At 34.9% G+C, this 19,769-nt stretch overlaps 1 protein-coding gene and 1 long non-coding RNA gene across 2 annotated transcripts; one reads left to right on the top strand and one right to left on the bottom strand.

Annotated features, from left to right (window-relative positions):
* Positions 1-9,152: 9,152 nt before the first annotated feature.
* Positions 9,153-10,331, bottom strand: LOC110756774 (uncharacterized). Its single transcript, XM_021958231.2, has one exon. It carries the CDS (start codon positions 9,796-9,798, stop codon positions 9,307-9,309), a length of 492 nt encoding a protein of 163 aa, XP_021813923.1. The 5' UTR covers positions 9,799-10,331; the 3' UTR covers positions 9,153-9,306.
* Positions 10,332-11,496: 1,165 nt separating this feature from the next.
* On the top strand, positions 11,497-12,285 carry LOC110756787 (uncharacterized). Its single transcript, XR_002526719.2, has 2 exons — positions 11,497-11,862; positions 11,995-12,285. It is a non-coding gene; the product is annotated as an uncharacterized LOC110756787 (long non-coding RNA).
* The last annotated feature ends 7,484 nt before the right edge of the window (positions 12,286-19,769 follow it).

Below are 19,769 nucleotides of genomic sequence, written 5' to 3'. Positions count from 1 at the left end.
GCCACCGCTCCACTCCCTCTACCTTTAATTTTTGGTTAGACCACCTTTGAGATGATGTCTACAGTCTATGGTCAATGGTAGTTGAGGGGTCATAACAATGCTCCTTGCATCACCAGCTCCGACCACCTCCCATAACCTTTTCATAGAAGGACCATTATACCGTGATGATGTTGATCATGATATGGGTCTTGATCAAGCATATTTGCAGTTGTTATTACATGTGTACTGACCAAAAAGCCAAGGAGGAGGGAGTCTTGCGGCGGCGAAGAGGCGATGATCGGCTGCATAGGTCCGGTAGAGTGCCGCCGATGGGGAGGAGAGGAAGTAGGGAGAGATGGAATTGGGGGAGGTCGACAGACAAGGGTTTAGGGTTAGGTTTTTTTAATTAATGAAAATAATAAGAAATTGATATGTCAAAAAAACACTAATATAATTTTAATAAGTTGGATGTCCATCTCAACTGCCATGTGAGATGGTATTAAAATGCGGTATAATTATGTGGTAAGTATAGCATTACCCTTATATATATAGATTAAACACCAATATTCAATGAGATTGTTAATTAAAACCCTTCCAATTTGCTGCGTTCATACCCAAACCAAGTTATATATAATCAAGTACCAACTGTAAATGATTATATACAATTATACAAACACATACGAAAATCAACAGAAATAATTACTATTAAATGGTATTCCCATTTCTTCCATCCTCTCTCATTTCATCACACCTTTCACTTACATAAACTAATATTTAAACGAAAGTAAAAAAGAAGAAAAACTAGTGGCGTAACTATATTGATCAAAGAAGAAGAACGACATGCAATCAACTAATATTATATTTTAGGTCATTGAAATATCAATTATGTCATTCATTCATATTATAACATGTGAACTAATAATACTACGTGAAAGTGTGACCGTTACCCTAAATCAACAAATAAAACGAAAACTAGAGCCTAACCCAGGGACTGTAGCACATGCAAATTCCTTTATTTGATCTTCAAACAAAAACATAAAAGAAACACAAAATATAGATTGATAGTTATAAGAAAAACATGAGATTTTGATAGTAAAACAATCGAAGGATTACAATATAGTGTTACAGATCAATTTCGAATGCTAAAATCACAAGTAAAATATGAGAGAAAAGAAAAACTGATCTGAGAAAAATCCAATAAACAAAATATTAAAAAAACAACGTATAAGTCCTAATAGCTCAAGATGCAGAAAGCCGAAATTAAGGAAGTTGATGTTGAAAGAGACTTAAATGAACTGGTCCACTATACACTTAAACGCTTCAGATCAGTAAACTTCGACCTTACATTAGCTTAATATGGATCAAATCCATTCAATACACAAATCGAGAGAAATGAATTACTCAGAAATAAAATGCAAAAATGAAAGCACGGAAGTACCTTTGGAGGTCCAGGACTGATCGGACAGTTTGGACGAGAGGAGATCATCAGGCAGATCGAGCTTGCCTTCCGCCATGGAACGGTCGAAAAGTGACGAAGTAGGGGAGGGAGGGAGATCGAGAAAGGGAGAAGAAGCACGCAGTGGATTGAAGCTCCGCTGCTACAAAGCCAAATAGAGAGAGATAGAGAGCGAGATGCTTAGGTCTGGATTAGTTTTGAAATTTCAGAGAATCTAGGGTTTCGAAGAACAGTTTTGTACAACACTGAGAGCAGAGAGAGAGATAGAGGTCTGGGAGAGGTAAAGGGTGAGGGTTTGGGTGGTGGTCAGAACAGCCAAATCAACTAAACAAGTATAAGATTTCAGGTTGCTTGTTTAGTAGAATAAAATATTGTTATATAAAACAATCAGAGTTTTAAATTAAATAATACTAAAAAGATTTTTATTTTTAGATTTTTAGCTTGCTGGAGAGAAAGGCCTTAAAGAAAGGTTTCATAACAGAAAAAGCTCATGAAGTCTATTTTTTTGTTTGCGTTTAGTGGCCGTCAACTGGATAGAAACGCAATATCGTCCATGAAGTCAATGGGTCGGGTTGGTTTGGCTCTAATTTGCAATCCAAGCCCAACCTCTAATACGGCCCATGAGCTTTAATTATAAAGTTATAAATTGTTAGGCTGGTTTGTTACGCAGGATTTTCTTGGCATGGATTAGGCTTAGGAATTGTCTTAAATTGACTTGGCTTAGTCTAAACTAGATAACACTTGTCCTGTATTTGGTGTATGTTTGGACGAGACTGAGACTAGGTTATTATAATTTTAAAAAACAAGGCATATGGATTTATTTTTTCTTTTTCTCTTATCTGCATCTTCTTCCTTCTCTCTATGCAGGACTCTTTCCTTCTCTTCTTCCTCCAAGCCAACTTCTTTCTCTTCGCTTGGCTTGCTCAATCATTCAACCTCCTCAAGACCCGTGATTCAAAAGTTTCCAATTTTACCCTTCAATGGCAATACCTCGAGGAACATTTCCTCTCCATCGACAATTCCATCCAATACAAACTCCACCAACTCCAAACAAAAAAACTAAACAAATATTCAAATAGACCCGTCTCACTCCCACTCTGCAATCACAACCAAGTTTCAAAGAAACTGAATTGAATTTCTACGATAATTCTAAAGAAACCCAATTCAATCCCACTGACCCCCAAGATCTGTAGATCCATCAAACCAAAAACTATGGGTAAAAGGGTTTTTAGATAAGAGTCACTTTTGTTTATCTTGGGATTAAATTGCTCAAATTTTGTTTTGTTTTTTCAGAGTTTGAGTGTGGATGGTGCAAAAGGTTGAAGAAGATACAATGGTTGGGTGGTCGATGGTTGTGGCTAGTTGTAGGCGATTGGGTGGGCAGGTGAAAAGAAAAGGCACGCTCACCGCATACTTAGTACACTCTACTCTCAAACTATTTATTGAATTACTAATTTACCCTTGTTGAGGCCCAAAAAATCTAAGGTTGGGCCCGAATAAATTCATGGTCCAATACGACACCTTATTAAGAAAAGACCCGATTTGGAGCACACGCAAAGTTCGTCATGCACACTTGCACGAACCATAACCACGTGTCATGCCAAATAAATATGTCATCCAGTACACTAAGAATTAAAAGGGGCCTATAAAAGGCACCGGCTTTACAAGCCCATGCTAATTATCATGTCAAGCATCATATCCCTTTTTAAAGACGAGAAAATTCAAGCACACCAAGCGACATGCAATGCCTAGCAAAAATCATTATTATTACACCTAGCCACGCTACAAGCTTAAGTGGGCCCAAGCCACGCAAATGCCCGGGGCTTACTGTGTGGGTTGTGGTATGGATGGTAACGAGTTTTCATGAGGCCCATTGATGAGCCGAGAAATGGAAGTTTTGGGCTGCTTGGGAGCCCCAAAACTCAAGCCTATTTATTGAGCCCAAATATGTGGGTAAGCATAAAAAAGAGAAGAATTAGCCCAATACTCTAGAAAAATTGGCCCATCACCTTGATAAAATAGCCTATCACCTTAATAAGATAGCCCACAACTTTAGGAAATTAGCCCATTCTCTTAATGGGCTAACCCATCACCTTAGGAAAGCCCAAGCAACCAAGAGGAAAATATCTGCAATCTCCAACACATGACAAGAGACAAAAGCCTCGACAAAAGCCAAAGCTGCATATGTATGTAAGCTACTGGGAGGCTCCAGCACGTGGGCAAAAAACAAACCTCAAAGCAGATCGTTCAAAAAGCTAGAGGATATTGGCGCGCGCAGGAGAAAAGGCAGCCTTCAGACCAGCCAAAGTTACTTATCTCTTTCCTTTACCCGATCTTGCCATGAAATAGGGGAGGAAAAAAGGAAAGAAGATGGCTGAAAATGAGAGTCCACTACTGCAGCAGCTGCGAGAAAAGCCTAGAGCTCCCAAAAACCATGTTTTGTGCGATTGGGCAGAGAGATTTTACCAAAATAGGATGAGTCCAAGGGAGATAAGAGAAAGGCAATGGGAGACTTGGCAAAATTGGAGAAAAGCCATTGGGGTTTTTTGGGAAGGAGGAGCTTCCAGCGGCTATAAAAGGGGGTATCTCTTACCCATTGAAAAACAACTCAATCGAAGGCAAGCAAACTAGACCCAGAGAGCAAGCATCATCTCTCACCCCTGGAACCCTTCAATTCCGAGCCATATTCCTCCATCTCCTCCAATTTTCTCTTCTGGCAAGCTATTCCAGATCTTGACAGAGTTTTCGTCAAGCTGCCGGAAACTACTCAACACACCCATTATACCCTCCATCTCTCTCTCTCTCTCTCTCTTCAACAAACCTTCTTAGAATCCCTTCCCATTTTCCTTAGAACCCCTATTTCTCATAGGAATTCACAGCCCTCTCTCTCTTTAATGCTAAACTCATGATTGCTTTGCTCCCATGCCATAAGCTTCTCATGCCAAGCTAATTATTTATCTGTAAGCAATTATCATTTTTGTTAGTGAAGACAACCAGGGTGTTTCCTAAGGTTCCACTACCCTTTCGAAACATTCTTGGGGCCTGGTTCTTGAACTCAGACACAATGGGTACTTTCACACATTATGTTCTTTGCAACAGCCCAGCCTAATCTGCAGCTGCCGGGATGAAAAAGCCCCCACAACCCTAATATAAAATGATCAAAAAGGATATATTGAATTGTGAAACAAATGTAATTTTAATAAGTACACCCTGCTCACCATATTCAATCCTAATCAAACGTAAGGGTATTAGAGCGACAAAATCCATCAAAGAAGAGCATTCAAAAAAGTAAGTTTGTAGTCAAGTCTGTAGTCATGAACCCATCCTTCTATATTTGAATTTGAACTTTTGTACACAGATTAATGACTAGGATGACAAACAAGGAACCAGCGGAACCCCTCAAACTTTTGTTGACCTTTATTGGGGTAAAAATATTGCCATCGCCAAAGTTCCAAAGAACCAAAGAGGAACCGTCACAACATAATCAAGCCAACCATTGGGATTTAATTACCAATAAGCTAAAGAAGTGTGGAACACTTTCATTTTACCCAAAAACATAAAAGGAACCCATAAAACTTTCATAAGATGATAGAACAAAATTGGAGGGCAACAAGTTCAATCCAAAAATAAGAAATAAATAAAGAAAATCACAAGGATTTACAAGAATCAAGCTTTGAATTGAAAGAGCTAGCAAATCTACTCCCACATCAGCTTATGAAATTAAAGATTTTGATGCAAACCCAAAATCTAAAAGGAGGGCACGAATTCATGTAAAAAGAGAAACCTAGTTTAGGATTGGCATCAGCGGGTTGTGTGATAGGGTGTATTAGGGTATACCAAGGGTATTTTTGGTAGTTAAATATGGTGTACTTAGTTAATTTTACATTTTGATTTAAATATTAGGGTGTACTTAGATCATAGGGAGTACTCAGTTAATTTTAGGGTTCATTTAGCAACACTCTAAAAATTTATGTAAGGCCGTCCAAGTTTGTCTCGTGTAACAAATAGGCCCTTAGTCCCTTCATCAAAAATCTTTTTTTTTTTTTTTTGTTTATAAGAAGATTTCATTCATAAGCCAAAACTAGGGATGGCAAAAATCCACGCGAGGGCAAGTCCCCGACCCTAACAGGGGGAGATTTCGGAGCCAAACGGGTATCAGGCACGGGGATCCCCGAACTTGAAAAATCCCTGATTGGTATGGGTAAGACTGGGCATCTAAAGCCGAAATACCAAAACCGTACACAGACCGTACCGTACCAAACAATTGCGTCTCAATCGATGATGACCCCACCGTTGTGGAAGACTCGGGCGTCGGGGTCCATGGTGACGACGGTGGCATTGTGAAATAAAGGGGTCCATGGTGACGATGGTGGCATTGTGAAGTATAGTTACTGCAACTGATTTGGTCTGCTGCGCCTCCATCGCTTTCTCAATCTTATCCGCCCTCCTCCTTATACTTGTGGATTTCTTACGGCGCTTTTCGATTTGAAGTTGAAAGGCTTCGTCTATGAAGTCTGCGATTTTGTTGCAAATGTCAAAGTAGACTTCAATTGAAAAAGAAAGATCACATTCGCAGGCTCCATATTTTAAATTCGTTTAATCTCATCTGTTGTATAGGAAAGTTTGCACCTTTTTCTTCCCAATTGCTAAAAGCTGAAAGGGATTTATTGTATTATTATTATTAAACAAATTCCCAATATGAGCTCTTTCAATTTCAAATATTTTTTGTGTAAATCATTTTCATAATGACTTGAATGTTGCTGCTGGTTGCCCTATTTTTGGTTTGTTGCTGTTACTGTTTAGATTGGCTGCTGGCTTGCTGCACTTCCCGATAGCTTTCGCCCTTTTCTGGTTGGGTTGCTCGTCTATTTGGTCCCCTTTCTCTTGAAGATGTTTTATTCAAAACCAAAGAAAGTATGGCGTCTTTCTTTGGTCTTCTATGGATGAAAGTCTTGGCTGAATTACTTTCTCCTTCCATTTTTTTTCTTTGATCACTCAATAATTTCTTCATAATCTTGAAGATGTTTTATTCAAAACCAAAGAAAGTATGGCGTCTTTCTTTGGTCTTCTATGGATGAAAGTCTTGGCTGAATTACTTTCTCCTTCCATTTTTTTTCTTTGATCACTCAATAATTTATTCATAATCTATGTTCTAAGAATAATATTTGTCACTTATACCTACCCTTATACGTGTGTCAATATGCCTTTTATTTAATTATATATATCTTCATCTATAGAGAAGTTTGTTGTACATGTACTCTTTTGTCCTTTTTTGTTTTTTCACGAGTTGGCACTTTTAAATGAAATAGTTGTGTTTTGAATTTTTCAGATAAAATTGTTCAGAGTATAAACATATTAGACCAAGCACTCCATGCATCTTACCGCTTGAGAAATGTCTTCCAATGAAATTAAGCTGTTTCGGGACGTTTGCTTTTGGCAAGTAGTCAAGTTCCTATCCGTGGACTTCTACCCTACAAACAAATAAAAAATTTCGATAAGGAAACATATCCATATCAATTTAGTGAACGGATAGAGCAGTACCCGGTTGTGCAGGGCATCAAATGTCATTCTCTGAAAGCAAAGGAATACATAAAGCAAAACTTTAGGGGTCGTTTGATAACTATTTTAATTTTAGTTTTTAGTTTTCCTTTTTTTGTGCTAGAGAATAGAGGAAAAAGAGAGAGAATGGACGTGAGAATAAGAGTGAAGATTGAATTGAAAGGGAACATGAGATGGAAGAATGGGAGAGAGGAGTAACAAAAGTGAAAACATAAACTAAAAACTGAAATATATTTGAAAACGTTTGTTTTGACAAACTATAGAGTGAGTAAATTAAAAACGTTTGTTTTGACAAAAACAAAACAAAAAAGCAAAAGCATTATTGTTATTAAAGAAATGGGTTTACTAAGTCCACCAGGCTCTGAACCACGTATTCTAGCACAACCAAACAAAATGAGAAGAAGAATAAAAATAAAAATAAATAAAGAAAATCTAATGTCAACTTTGATGAATGGCATGCGTGGTGGTGACATAATGAATATGGGATTGTAGTACACGTATTATCAATGGTGTTTGAACTGTGAAGTGGGTTCATTAGCTAGAAATTATTGCTGATTAATTAAGAATTAAGACAAACTTTTCTCCAACTTAATCTATATATACAGAGAAAAAGGTAGAGAATAGTAAAATATTCAAAATGCCATAAAATGCCTTTGGTTAATGCAAATATTAAAAATTGAAATTATTAATTAAATGAGGATAATATAGTAAGTTCACATTTTTTCATATTAAAAAAATTATTATAAAAAAAAAATTAGATAATGGATCATATTTTTATGAAACACAACTACCCATTATCTTTTTTAATTCTAAAATAAATTTAAATTTTTTTAAAAAGAGCCTCTCACAGGCGCGGAAGCACGTGCAGAGAGGCTAATTAAAATTAAACACAAATATTCAACGAGATTGTTAATTAAAACACTTCCAATTTGCTGAGTTCATACCCAACCCAAGTTATATATAAGTTATAACGAAGTACCAGCTGTAAATGATTATCTATATATATAAAGCAAATGGCAGAGAATGATGAAACATTCAAAATACCAGAAAATGCCCTTGGTTAATGCAAACATTAAGAATTGAAATTATTAATTAAATGATGATAATATGGTAAATTCACATTTTTTCATATTTAAAAAAATTAAAATTAAAAGAAAAATCAGATAATGACATATTTTTATGGAACACAACTACACATTATCTTTTTTAATTTTAAAATAAATTTTAATTTTTTAAAAAAAAGCCTCTCGCAGGCGCGGAAGCGCGTGCGAAGAGGCTAGTATACAATTAAACAAACACATACGAAAACCAACAGAAATAATTACTATTAAATGATATTCCCATTTCTTCCATCCTCTCTCATTCATCACACCTTTCACTTACAAAAACTAATATTTAAATGAAAGTAAAAAAGAAGAAAAACTAGTGGCGTAACTATATTGATTAAAGTAGAAGAACGGCATGCAATCAACTAATATTATATTTTAGGTTATTAAAATATCAATCATGTCATTTATTTATATTATAACACGTAAATTAATAACACTACGTGACACTTTACACTAAACAAATTCAATTCTCCTCTTGCACACAACAAGCGGCGGGTCTCCGACCCACACCAGAACTTAATTTACCTGGTTCCTTCATAAACTGCTGAGCTTAGCAAAAGAAAGATAATGAAATATAACTATCAGCCAGGCCACCTATGTATTACCGACCTTAAATTAGTAAATTCAGAAAGACTATACTTACGGTGTAATTAGGTGGCTAATCAAATTACAAAAACAGTCTTTGTCTTGATAATATTAAGTTGTAATGAATCATTTGGACTGTAGCGAGGAGTCAATTAACGTAGGGTTCAGCCAGGTATAGCTTGGTACCTAAAATATTCGTGATCTTCTCTTTCCCCTTTTCATCAAATCATATCATGTATACAAGAAGATGACATACTTATTTTTAGCATATATTAGCCCCTTGTTTGCAAGTTGCTACCGACTTCCTCCTAATCTCTATTATTTATAACATTATCAAGAACCTCTGTCTAGCTATTATATATATAGTCTCTTCAATTTCTTAATTACCCCTAATTTGCATATGATAATTTATGCTTCATATTGCAAGCAGCATGATGATTGAGATGGAATCTGAAAGCTCAAAATACAAAAACAAAAATTTATACGAACCGCTATATTACAACAAGGTTCTTGACAGACTAAAGAAAACTTAAATCCCACAAAATTTTTATTTCAAACGCATATACATACAACCCAAGCAAGCTACACCAAGTCTTTGTAAATTAATACACATTATAATCAGAACTGATTTATAGCAACCATCCGAGACGGGCTAAGAAGATTGTAAGAGCTATAACGCTTAGCCAAGCCACACCCTTGAGGAACCTTTGGGTTACCACAATCGTCCATTTCCATAAGCACCTTGTAGAACACTTCAACGTTACAAGGCAGCACAAGAGGACCTTGGCTGTCGTACCCGAATTCCGACTCAGCTTCTTCAAGTAGCATCTTGAAGAGAGGATGGTTTGCATATTCCGTTTTCACCACGAACCTTTGCTTTTGGGGTCCCACGTAGACGGAGAAGCAGCCCTCGGGAGCCACTTGGCGCCTGCTGGCGCGCTTCTCTTCCCTTTCGGGGACACCGAGGTTGATATGCGGGCAGGACCTGCTCTTGATTGTCAGAGCAGGCACCATAGTAGTAGTAGTAGTCATCTTGCGGCCACGGCCTATTGATTTGCATCGCTCCCAGGTTTTGACTATCAAGCCCTTCTTACCCTGTTCCTTCATCATATCCAAAGATGACTGGAAATTACAATGAATACAGAAAGAGAAGATGTATATGGAATATGGATGTTGGGTTTAAAAACCACACACAACACCACCCTCTTCCATGAATTTAATTGCAAGGAGAAATCTAATTCTACTTTGTATTATGAACAAAATAATAAAGGGCACACAAAAAAGTTGTGAACGGGTCGGATCCAGTTTAACCCCGGTCGTAGACCAAATAAACCATGACCTTCACTCTTGGGATCATTGTGTTACTCATACTTTCTGAATGAACAAAAACAAATGGATCATGCAAAAGAGGGACTGCCTAGCCCCCAAAATAAGGAAAAATATGGATGAAGCCCGCCCCAAAAGAATCACAAGGATTTGATCAAGTTGTAGTGGTGGTTAAGGTGAGCATTAGAAAGAGGGAGTGTTTTGAAGAATGCCAGAAGGATAATGAAATTAAAGGGAGGATATAAAGGGGAAGAGGAAGGAAGCAGAGAAAAGCTTCACGAGATAAGCTTTGCGTCTTTGATGGGGCAATCTCAGCATGGAGAGGCGGTATATAAAGCCCACATGTATCATAGTTTATTCTTAATTATACCCCCTTGTCAACGCCACACAGGGCCTATTTTTCTCTCTGTTAAATAATTCTTTAATTTTATTCGATGTAATGACATTAATACAGAGAGCTTTAGTTGAGGGACAATTTTGTAGCATCCAATCCGCATTGTATTTTACTAATTCAAACAATTTATTTGATAGATATTCATTCAAAGATCATCTTTTCAAAAAAAAAAAAAAATCACTTGAATCCGAAATCATTTTGGCCAATCAATTAGATGGTTGTTATTATAGTGTTTTCTTGAAGCACAGTATTGGTCTATTTTGTTGGTCCTTAATTAGATGACTTAAGAATTTTCAATTTGTATGATTTTTTGTAAGGATGATGTATGAATGAAGATTTGAAAAAATAGACAGTTTGGAGAGTTGAAAAAAATATATATATATATATTCGTAGGAGACCTTAAATAAAATTATGAGCATGGGTTAGCTCCTTAAAGATTAAGGAGGAGCTCCTCCTAAAAACCAATGGGGTTTCGACACTTATCAAATTCTAGCAATATTGACGAAGTTTACAAAAAGAAAAAGAAAAATGACATTAAAATAATTTGACACATGTAAAAACCGCATTGGTTGTAAGAAGGAACTAAGCTTTTTCCTAAAAGTATTTAGGAATCCTCAATAGAAGGGAACTGAACATCAATATATCCGAAAAATATAAAATGAGTAATTTATCAAAAATAAATTACATTATTGAGCGGTACTATATGAACACATCAGGTGTGTACAAGTTACAGTCTACACCATTAACAGCAGTAAGAATTTATTTTATTGTCGACTTTTCTATTTTCATAATTGTAATTGAATTGACCTATTCAGTGTTCACTTATGGCAAAATTCCATTCGCTAGTACATGAATTAATACACTACTCATTATTGATTTGTTGACAGTTGATAGCATTTTCGTTAGTGCAGATATATATGAACCTGTGCTCAACCAGAAAAACCTCTAGTATTCGATGAACCTAAACCCAGTCTATATGTCACGTGAAAAATAAGTATACAAAACAAACCTACAGGCCACCAACTATATATGATGGTCCAGTGACCAATAAAGAGTACCTTGGCTTTCATGCGTATGCTTTCTTTTTATATGCATTCTTGTCAATTTTATTTCAACATAATAATAATGCTCGTATCTAGACTCGGCAATATCGTATACGACCCGTTAATACGACATAAATTCGTAAAAAAATTTCAGTATTCGGGTTTTAGTTATCGTGTCGTGTTGATATCGTGTTGACCCATTAAGCTAGCGAGTCGTTTCGGTGTTCATTCGCGAATGCACAAATCCATCCGTTAAGGGGGGTAATTTCGTAATTTACTATTCTAAAATCCCTACCTACCCCTCTTCATTTCGCGTCTCCAGCGCTTCAGCTTCTCTCTCAACCTCATCTGCTCTTCTTCTTGCAATCTCTGTGTCAAATGTTCTCTTCCCTTCTCAAAACCTCTCTCAAGGTACGATTGCTCTCACTCTTCTTCTTGCTCTCAAGTTGATGTCTTTCCTGATTTTCAGTTTAAATTGATTTATTTTGGATTTTTGTTGTCCTCTGTATTCGTGGCCTTTGCTTGGTTTGTCTTTAAATATAGATGGTGGGTTATCTTTGGTTGTGATTGAAAGGGCAAGGGAGGTGGCTGTGGAGTCTGCCTCAAGAGAGTGCAAAACAGAAATCAATGGCAAACCTTTTGTGGAAGAAGATGGAGGGCTAGGGCTGCCAACCAATGAATGAAATCGAGCACAAGCCTTGGAATCTATATCACTTTTTCATCATAACCCATTTTCTCATTTTCAATTTTTGATTTTTGTGTATGCATAATCTATTAATGTTGTTCTGAACCTTGGATCTAACCGATAATCCATTAATGTTGGTTGATTGAGGAGAGGGCGGCTGCGCAGTGGTTTTGGTTTCCTTTTTTTATTAAGTTTTTTTTTCTTAACGGGTGGAACGAATCGTGTCGTGTAATTCGCGAATTGTAATGGGTCGTGTTCGTGTTTGATATTTTCCATTTTCTTAACGGGTCATGTCGTGTCAACCCGTTAAGAAAAGCAGGTTGACACGAACACTGCAAACACGACACGAATGCCAGGTCTACTCATATCATACGTTTGCCAATTGTTCTATAAAAATAGGACTCATTATATGATTTTATTTTTATTTTTAATTATTTTTTAATATGAAAAAGTATGAATTTATCATATTATTCTCATTTAATTAATAATTTTAATTCTTATGTTTGCATTAACAAAGAATATTTTCCAGTATTTTAAATGTTTTATCATTCTCTACTTTTTGCTATATAGAGATGAATATTTATGCTTGCTTTATAGTTTTATAAATTAAATCTCAAATTTCCAAATATAATCGTACTTGTTTGTAGCATCAGTATTGATGATTAAAATGTTGGTTGGCTGCTGCTTACCTATCCCTCACATAAATCTATAATTTTATTCATTTTTAAAGAATTTGTTGTGACATTATATGGATGTTGTTGAATCACTAATCATTTTATTCCTTTTTATATATAATGTATTAATTTGTGGAACATAAATATATTTGGCTAACATGTAGTTAGATATTTCCATCCTCCATATCCCCAATTTCATTTCATTATAAAAATGAATTAATTTATTTTTAATTTCACTCATATCTTCTTTTTTTTTGTATGATGGTATATTCCCTCACCCTATCCCTTAACAAATCTTCCAATTTGAGATTCGGAGGATTATTATAAAATTGGTATTGTGGAAGTGGCCTTCTATATGTGTAAATTACAGAGACGGTTGAGAAGCAAGCTTGGTAATTTGAAATAGGTTGGTATTTCTCATAATCAAGTTGGGAATTTCTGATTATTCATTAGAAAAAAAAAAGGAAAAAGATTGAGAATGACGATGAAGGTGGTTATGAGGAGAAAACAATGAGTAACAAATGCCGTTATCATTAATAAGGCAAAAAAACATATTTAGCTGACTTGGCTTACTTTAAGTCGTTAGATGATTTGAATACTTTAGATTTTATGAAATGAGGATAAATATGTACTCTCTAAATAAAGAGGCTCGAAGTCCTTAGATTTGCAAGGGCGAAACATACCTCATATATTTAAACTTCAATCTTTCTCTTTAAGAAAATAAATAGAATTTTATTTACATCTAAGAAACTATAAAAATTTATCCCTTATAGATATGATGTGACAGAGTATGGTGGCACTAAGGATTAGTCTGGACTCGAGAGTTTCATGTCATTACGCCATTAAATTAACTTACAGTACCTGTAATTTCAACGCCAGCTATTCAACTAGTGAAAGTTGAAATCTCCACCAGCGACAAAATAAGTGGAAAATCCTTCTACCCTGTGACATCACTGAAAGCTTAATTTTGTATATATAATATACGATATTTGTCGGTCTGAAAACTGAATTTGTCAAATTGTCTATTAAAATAAGTTGAAGTGACAATTTAATAATTATATCTAATTAAGAGACGAAATGACGATTAAGAAAGTGACGACTCATGTTGATTTAGATATATGACGATTAAAACTCATCCATATATTAATTCTTGCTTTGGTGCTTCGACAAACTAAAATATAAGTCACACACTACTAATAGTAATAGTATCGATGCATTTTGAGATGCTACTACTAGTTACTAATTATGTTGGGGCTTGTAACATTGGTTCAAGCTCTCTTCTGGTTGCTGAAGTTTATGCTTTATTGAAAGATTTGCAATATCTAATTTCTAAAGGTTTCAAGTTTGCCAGAACATTTCCTTTGGGCAAAGATCAGTTTGAACACCTAAGCTTTCATCACATTTTGCGTTAAAGGAATTTCCTAGCTTATGCTCTTGCAAGACTAGGTCATCAATTTGAGCATTATCATGTGTGGGTGCACTCTCTTCCCCATCAAACTTCGGAGGCCTTAGCTTTGGATCTTTAGGGGTGCTGGTTTACTTAGGCCATCCCCAATGGGGGCTTTATTTGGGTCTCAACCACTATAAGACTCCCATAAATACAAACTCTCCTTAAAAAAGCATCCCTAATGTTGCAAATTCAAGTGGGTCCCACAAGGAGAAAAATTGCAGCCCACATTTTTTGGTCTCTCACTTGCCTTGCAATTATACAAAGCCATACTTGCCTTTTTTTTCTTTTGTCAATAGCATGTTTGCCACCATGTTGACCTGCTTTTTTCTTTCAAAAGCTGTGTTGATTTCCAAAGTTGAAATAAAATGTTGATTTCCAAATCTTGTTTAAATTTTGATTTTTTTTTTTTTGGTTGAAATGTTCACAAAAAAAAAAACTAAAATAACATGAACAAACATTAAAGTAAAATAGTTATAAAAAAAAAACCCACGTAAATCAAATTACATCATAAATAAATAAAAAACCGCCATGAATATAGGGCCTCCCATTGTAGGAAAGATGCCTTTAGAGCCCTAAAGATTCCATCGGAGCTCTAAGGCCCCGTTTGATTCACGGAACGGATTTGATGGGAAATCATTTCCCAAGTCATTTCCTAAGGGATGGGAAATGGTGATTCCTTTTTCATGTTTGATAATGCTGGGAAAGTAACCCGGAAATATCACTTTATTTCCTTTCCCATGTTTGTTTTGAGTAGGAATGGAAAACAAATTTTGTTTAGTTTCTCAATTGTACCCCTATTAAAAATATGAAAAATCTGTTAATTTTATTAAACTTTCCAATTTAATTATTAAACATTGCACCATTGTTCTATTGATAATCCGAATATGCAAAATTTCAGTTTCGGGCCTTTGGTGTTGGATTAGTTCTTTCTTGTCACTAGTCAGTTTTGTGCTTTAAAAAAAAAAAAAAAAAAAAAAAGCGTTGGACTTCTTCAGCTGATCAATACAATTTGCTGGAGTTGGGTGTTCATTTTTGTTGGAATTGGGGGTATTCTTATCAAAAAGTAGTCCATATGCAACTACAACACACTAGTAAAAAAACCCTTTGCGCGACCAAATTTTGCGTGACGAAACACAATTCGTCACTCAAACTGACTTTGCGCGACGAAAATTAAACTTCGTCGCTCAAAGTCTAAATTTTGCGCAACGAAACACAAATCGTCGCACAAAGTCACTTTGCGCGACGACAAAACATCGTCGCTCAAAGTAACTTTGCGCGACGAAACAATAAAATTCGGTGCACAAAGTCTTGCGCGACGAAGTGTGGTTCGTCTCGTAAAGTCTTTACAAAAATAAAGAAAATAAAAAAATTATTTGTAAAAATCTTTGCATGACTTTGCGCGACGAAACAATAAAATTCGGTGCACAAAGTCTTGCACGACGAAGTGTATTTCGTCTCGCAAAGTCTTTACAAAAATAAATAAAATAATTTTTTTAATAAAAATCTTTGCATGACTTTGCGCGACGAATTTATAAACTTCGTCTCGCAAAGTCTTTACAAAAATAAAAATAAATAAAATAAAAAAATTATTTTGTTAGAAAAATATTATATTTTAAATTGACGATCAAATTGGTTCATTGTATTCATATAGGGTCAAGGAGTGTAGCTGTAAAAAATCATCAAAATCGAAATTGAAATAACCGTTAAATCGTGATTTTTCATTTATAACCGTCGAAAATTTTGTCCTATTACTTGATCTCTGAATGTTTATTTTTTCTGATTTTTGGCGTATATGATCTCGAAGTATAAACAAACAAGTTTGACGGTTGGATCTTTGAAACTAGTTTCATAGAATGCGTATGCCATCAAAACAATATATTCACTAACAATTAAGAGTTTATTTATACTTTCATTAAATACAACATAAGATTTTGTGGTATCCACTAGTGTAAATATTTTAAATTGAAGATCAAATTGAGTCATTGTATTCATATAGGTTCAAGGAGTATAGCTGTAAAAAATCATCAAAATCGGAGTTAAAATAACCGTAAAATCGTGATTTTTGTTTATAACCATCGAAAAGTTTTGTCCCATTACGTGATCTTTGAATGTTTATTTTTTCTGATTTTTAGGGTATACGATCTCGAAGTATAAACAAACAAGTTTGACGGTTGGATTGTTGAAACTAGTTTCATAGAATACATATGCCATCAAAACAATATATTCACTAACAATTAAGAGTAAACTTTCATTAAATATAACATAAGATTTTGTGGTATCCACTAGTGTAAATATTTTAAATTGACGATCGAATGCAGTCATTGTATTCATATAGGGTCAAGGAGTGTAGCTGTAAAAAATCATCAAAATCAGAGTTGAAATAACCGTTAAATCTTGATTTTTCGTTTATAACCATCAAAATGTTTAGTCCCGTTACTTGATTTCTGAAGAAAAAAAAAATTCCCGATTTTTGGCGTATATGATCTCGATGTGTAAACAAATAAGTTTGATGGTTGGATCATTGAAACTAGTTTCATAGAATGTGTATGCCATCAAAACAATATATTCACTAACAATTAAGAGTTTATTTATACTTTCATTAAATATAACATAAGATTTTGTGGTATCCACTAGTGTCAATATTTTAAATTGACGATCGAATGCACTCATTGTATTCATATAGGGTCAAGGAGTATAGCTGTAAAAAATCATCAAAATCAGAGTTGAAATCACCGTTAAATCTTGATTTTTCTTTTATAACCGTCGAAATGTTTTGTCCCATTACTTGATCTCTTAATGTTTATTTTTTCCGAATTTTGGCGTATACAATCTCGAATTATAAACAAACATGTTTGACGGTTGGATCGTTGAGTAGCTTTAAATTTGTTTATTTTGTACGTATAACACTTAAGAAATTGAATAATATATATATTTATTAGTAGGTTTAAATTTTTTTTAAGACTTTGCGCGACCAATATAATAATTCGTCGCGCAAAGTATACTCTAAAAATTTGGGTGGGTACCAAAAATGAGAATTTTTTTTACGACTTTGCGAGACTAATATATAGTAGTTCGTCGCGCAAAGTATACGCTAAAAATTTGGCGAGTACCAAAAATGGGAATTTAAAAAAAAAAAAAATTACGACTTTGCGGGACGAATATATGATTCGTCGCGCAAATTTTTGCGGGACCAATATATAGTCGTTCGTCGCGCAAAGTATATCCGAAAAATTTGGGCGGGTACCAAAAATGCGAAATTTTTTCAACTTTGCGCGACCAATATATACTAGTTCGTCGTGCAAAGTATACTCTAAAAATTTGGGCGGTACCAAAAATGGGAATTTTAAAAAAAAATTTACAACTTTGCGGGACCAATATATAGTCGTTCGTCACGCAAAGTATACCCGAAAAATTTGGGCGGGTACCAAAAATGGGAAGCGGGAATATTGTGGTCGCGCAAAACTTTGAGCGACTAAAATTTCGTCGCACAAAACCCTAAAAATTTGGGCGCGCACCAAAAATGGGAATTTTTTTTAAAAAATTTTTTCGAGACTTTGCGCGACCAATATATTGTTTCGTCGCGCAAAGTGATACAGTTTTTAAAACCAAAATAACACCTCCACCATTTTCTCAATGTCTTCTACTCTTACCTCTCCTCTCTCTTTCCTTCTCCCCAAATCCTACCCTTTCTCTCACACTCACTCCTCTCACTTAGTCTCTCATCTCTCTCTTCACTATCTCTCACTCTCACTCACTCTCTTATCTCTCTTTTCATCATCTCTCACTCTCACTCACTCTTTCATCTCTCTCTCTCTCACTATCTTATCTATTCTCTCACACTCACTTCTCCCTCTCATTCTCACTCACTCAAAATCTTGCCAAAAGGTATATTCTCTCCAAAGTTTAATTTTTTTTTTCATTAATATGTGTTTTTGGAGTTAGTTTTGAGTTTATGCCAATTTTTTGTTATTTTGTTGTTATTTGACAATATTTGTTTTTTTTGTAGGGAATCATCGAGACTTTGACGGCTAAAGTGGAGGATTTGGACGCTATCGAAACATATCCTCCGCCACTACCACCACAATAGGCTTGTAGATTTTATTATTGTACTTTGTTAATTTATGTGTACATTTTGAATATTATATATATTGGATAATTTGACCACTATTTTTATATGTAATTTTATTTTGAATATGTCAATTTAAATTAAAGTAATTAAAAAAAATCATACAATTAAATTAAATTTAAAAAGTGTAATTAGCATACTTAAAAAAAGAAAAATAGAATTGACTTCAACATCTCAACATCTCAACAGTTGTTGGATAAAAAAAAAGAAAAAAAAAGAAAAATAGAACGTTGCTGGGATTTTAAGAAATATGAATAAATAAATAAAAAAAGAATACCAATAGTTGTTGGATAAAAACTGTAATTATGAAATGTTAGTAAGCAATAGTTGTTGGATAAAAACTGTAATTATGAATTGTTAGTAAGGACAAATTAGTCAGAAAAAAGTGTATTTAATGCTAGCCTTATTTTCCCATGGGAAGGGAAAGTAAAACCCAAGGATGAAGGAAGGCTTCATTTTCCCTCCTACTTTCCCATGTGCCAGACAACGATTTCCCATACCTGACTTACCAAACATGGGAAAACAATTGATTTCCCATCCCCAAGATTCCTTTCCCATGAACCAAACGGGGCATAAATGGGGCTCTATCAACCCCTTTTAGAGCCCCAACCATTGGGGATGGCCTTAGAGGTGACTCCATTGAGTCTTTGGAGAATTATCATCATATGTGACAATATTCAACGAATCTTTTGTCATAATGCAACAACATGGACCAAATTGATGTGTAGACTAAAAGATAAAGGATCACATTGATTTATTTGAGAGTTTAAGGACTAAAATATGAACTTTTAAAAAATTAAGAGATTGTTTGTGATAAAAACCTTTTTTTTTTAATCACAACACAAACATGCTTTACATAGTGGATAATGCTTCCCTTCTTGCCCATAAAGAGGAATTACTCCTTACCTACTAATGTGGCTCAGCCATAATCCGACACGTGTCTTAGCCATAATCCGACACGTGTCTCTCTTGTTAAGAATAATTAAAGTGAAAAATAAATGCACCTTTGAGAATATAAAAAAAAGGACAAATGTTAGTTTGTGGTTGAGCCACATTAGTATATAAGGAGTTCCTCCTTATGAGCAAGGAGGGAAGCATTATCCTTAGAAAGCCCATAAGACAACATGAACAAGAATGCCCAAAGAGTAGCAACATCTCACTCAAAAGCTGGGAAAAGCCCAGAAGCAACATAGACAATAATGCCTGAAGAATGACAACATCTCAAAAGTTGGCAAAACAAGCCCTAAAGAATGACAACATCTCAAAAGTTGACAAAACAAGCCCTAGTAGATAGTCCAAAAAGAGTTGTTTAAGCAAAGAGTGAGAAATTTGTAAGTTATAAAAGGAATTGTTATTATCATTCTTCTTTTTTTCACTAGGAAG

Source organism: Prunus avium, chromosome 1 (genome assembly GCF_965620075.1).
Source record: "Prunus avium chromosome 1, drPruAviu1.hap1.1, whole genome shotgun sequence".
Classification (NCBI taxonomy): domain Eukaryota; kingdom Viridiplantae; phylum Streptophyta; class Magnoliopsida; order Rosales; family Rosaceae; genus Prunus; species Prunus avium.
Note: the sequence above shows the minus strand (reverse complement) of the source record. Positions and strands in the feature narration are given on the sequence as shown.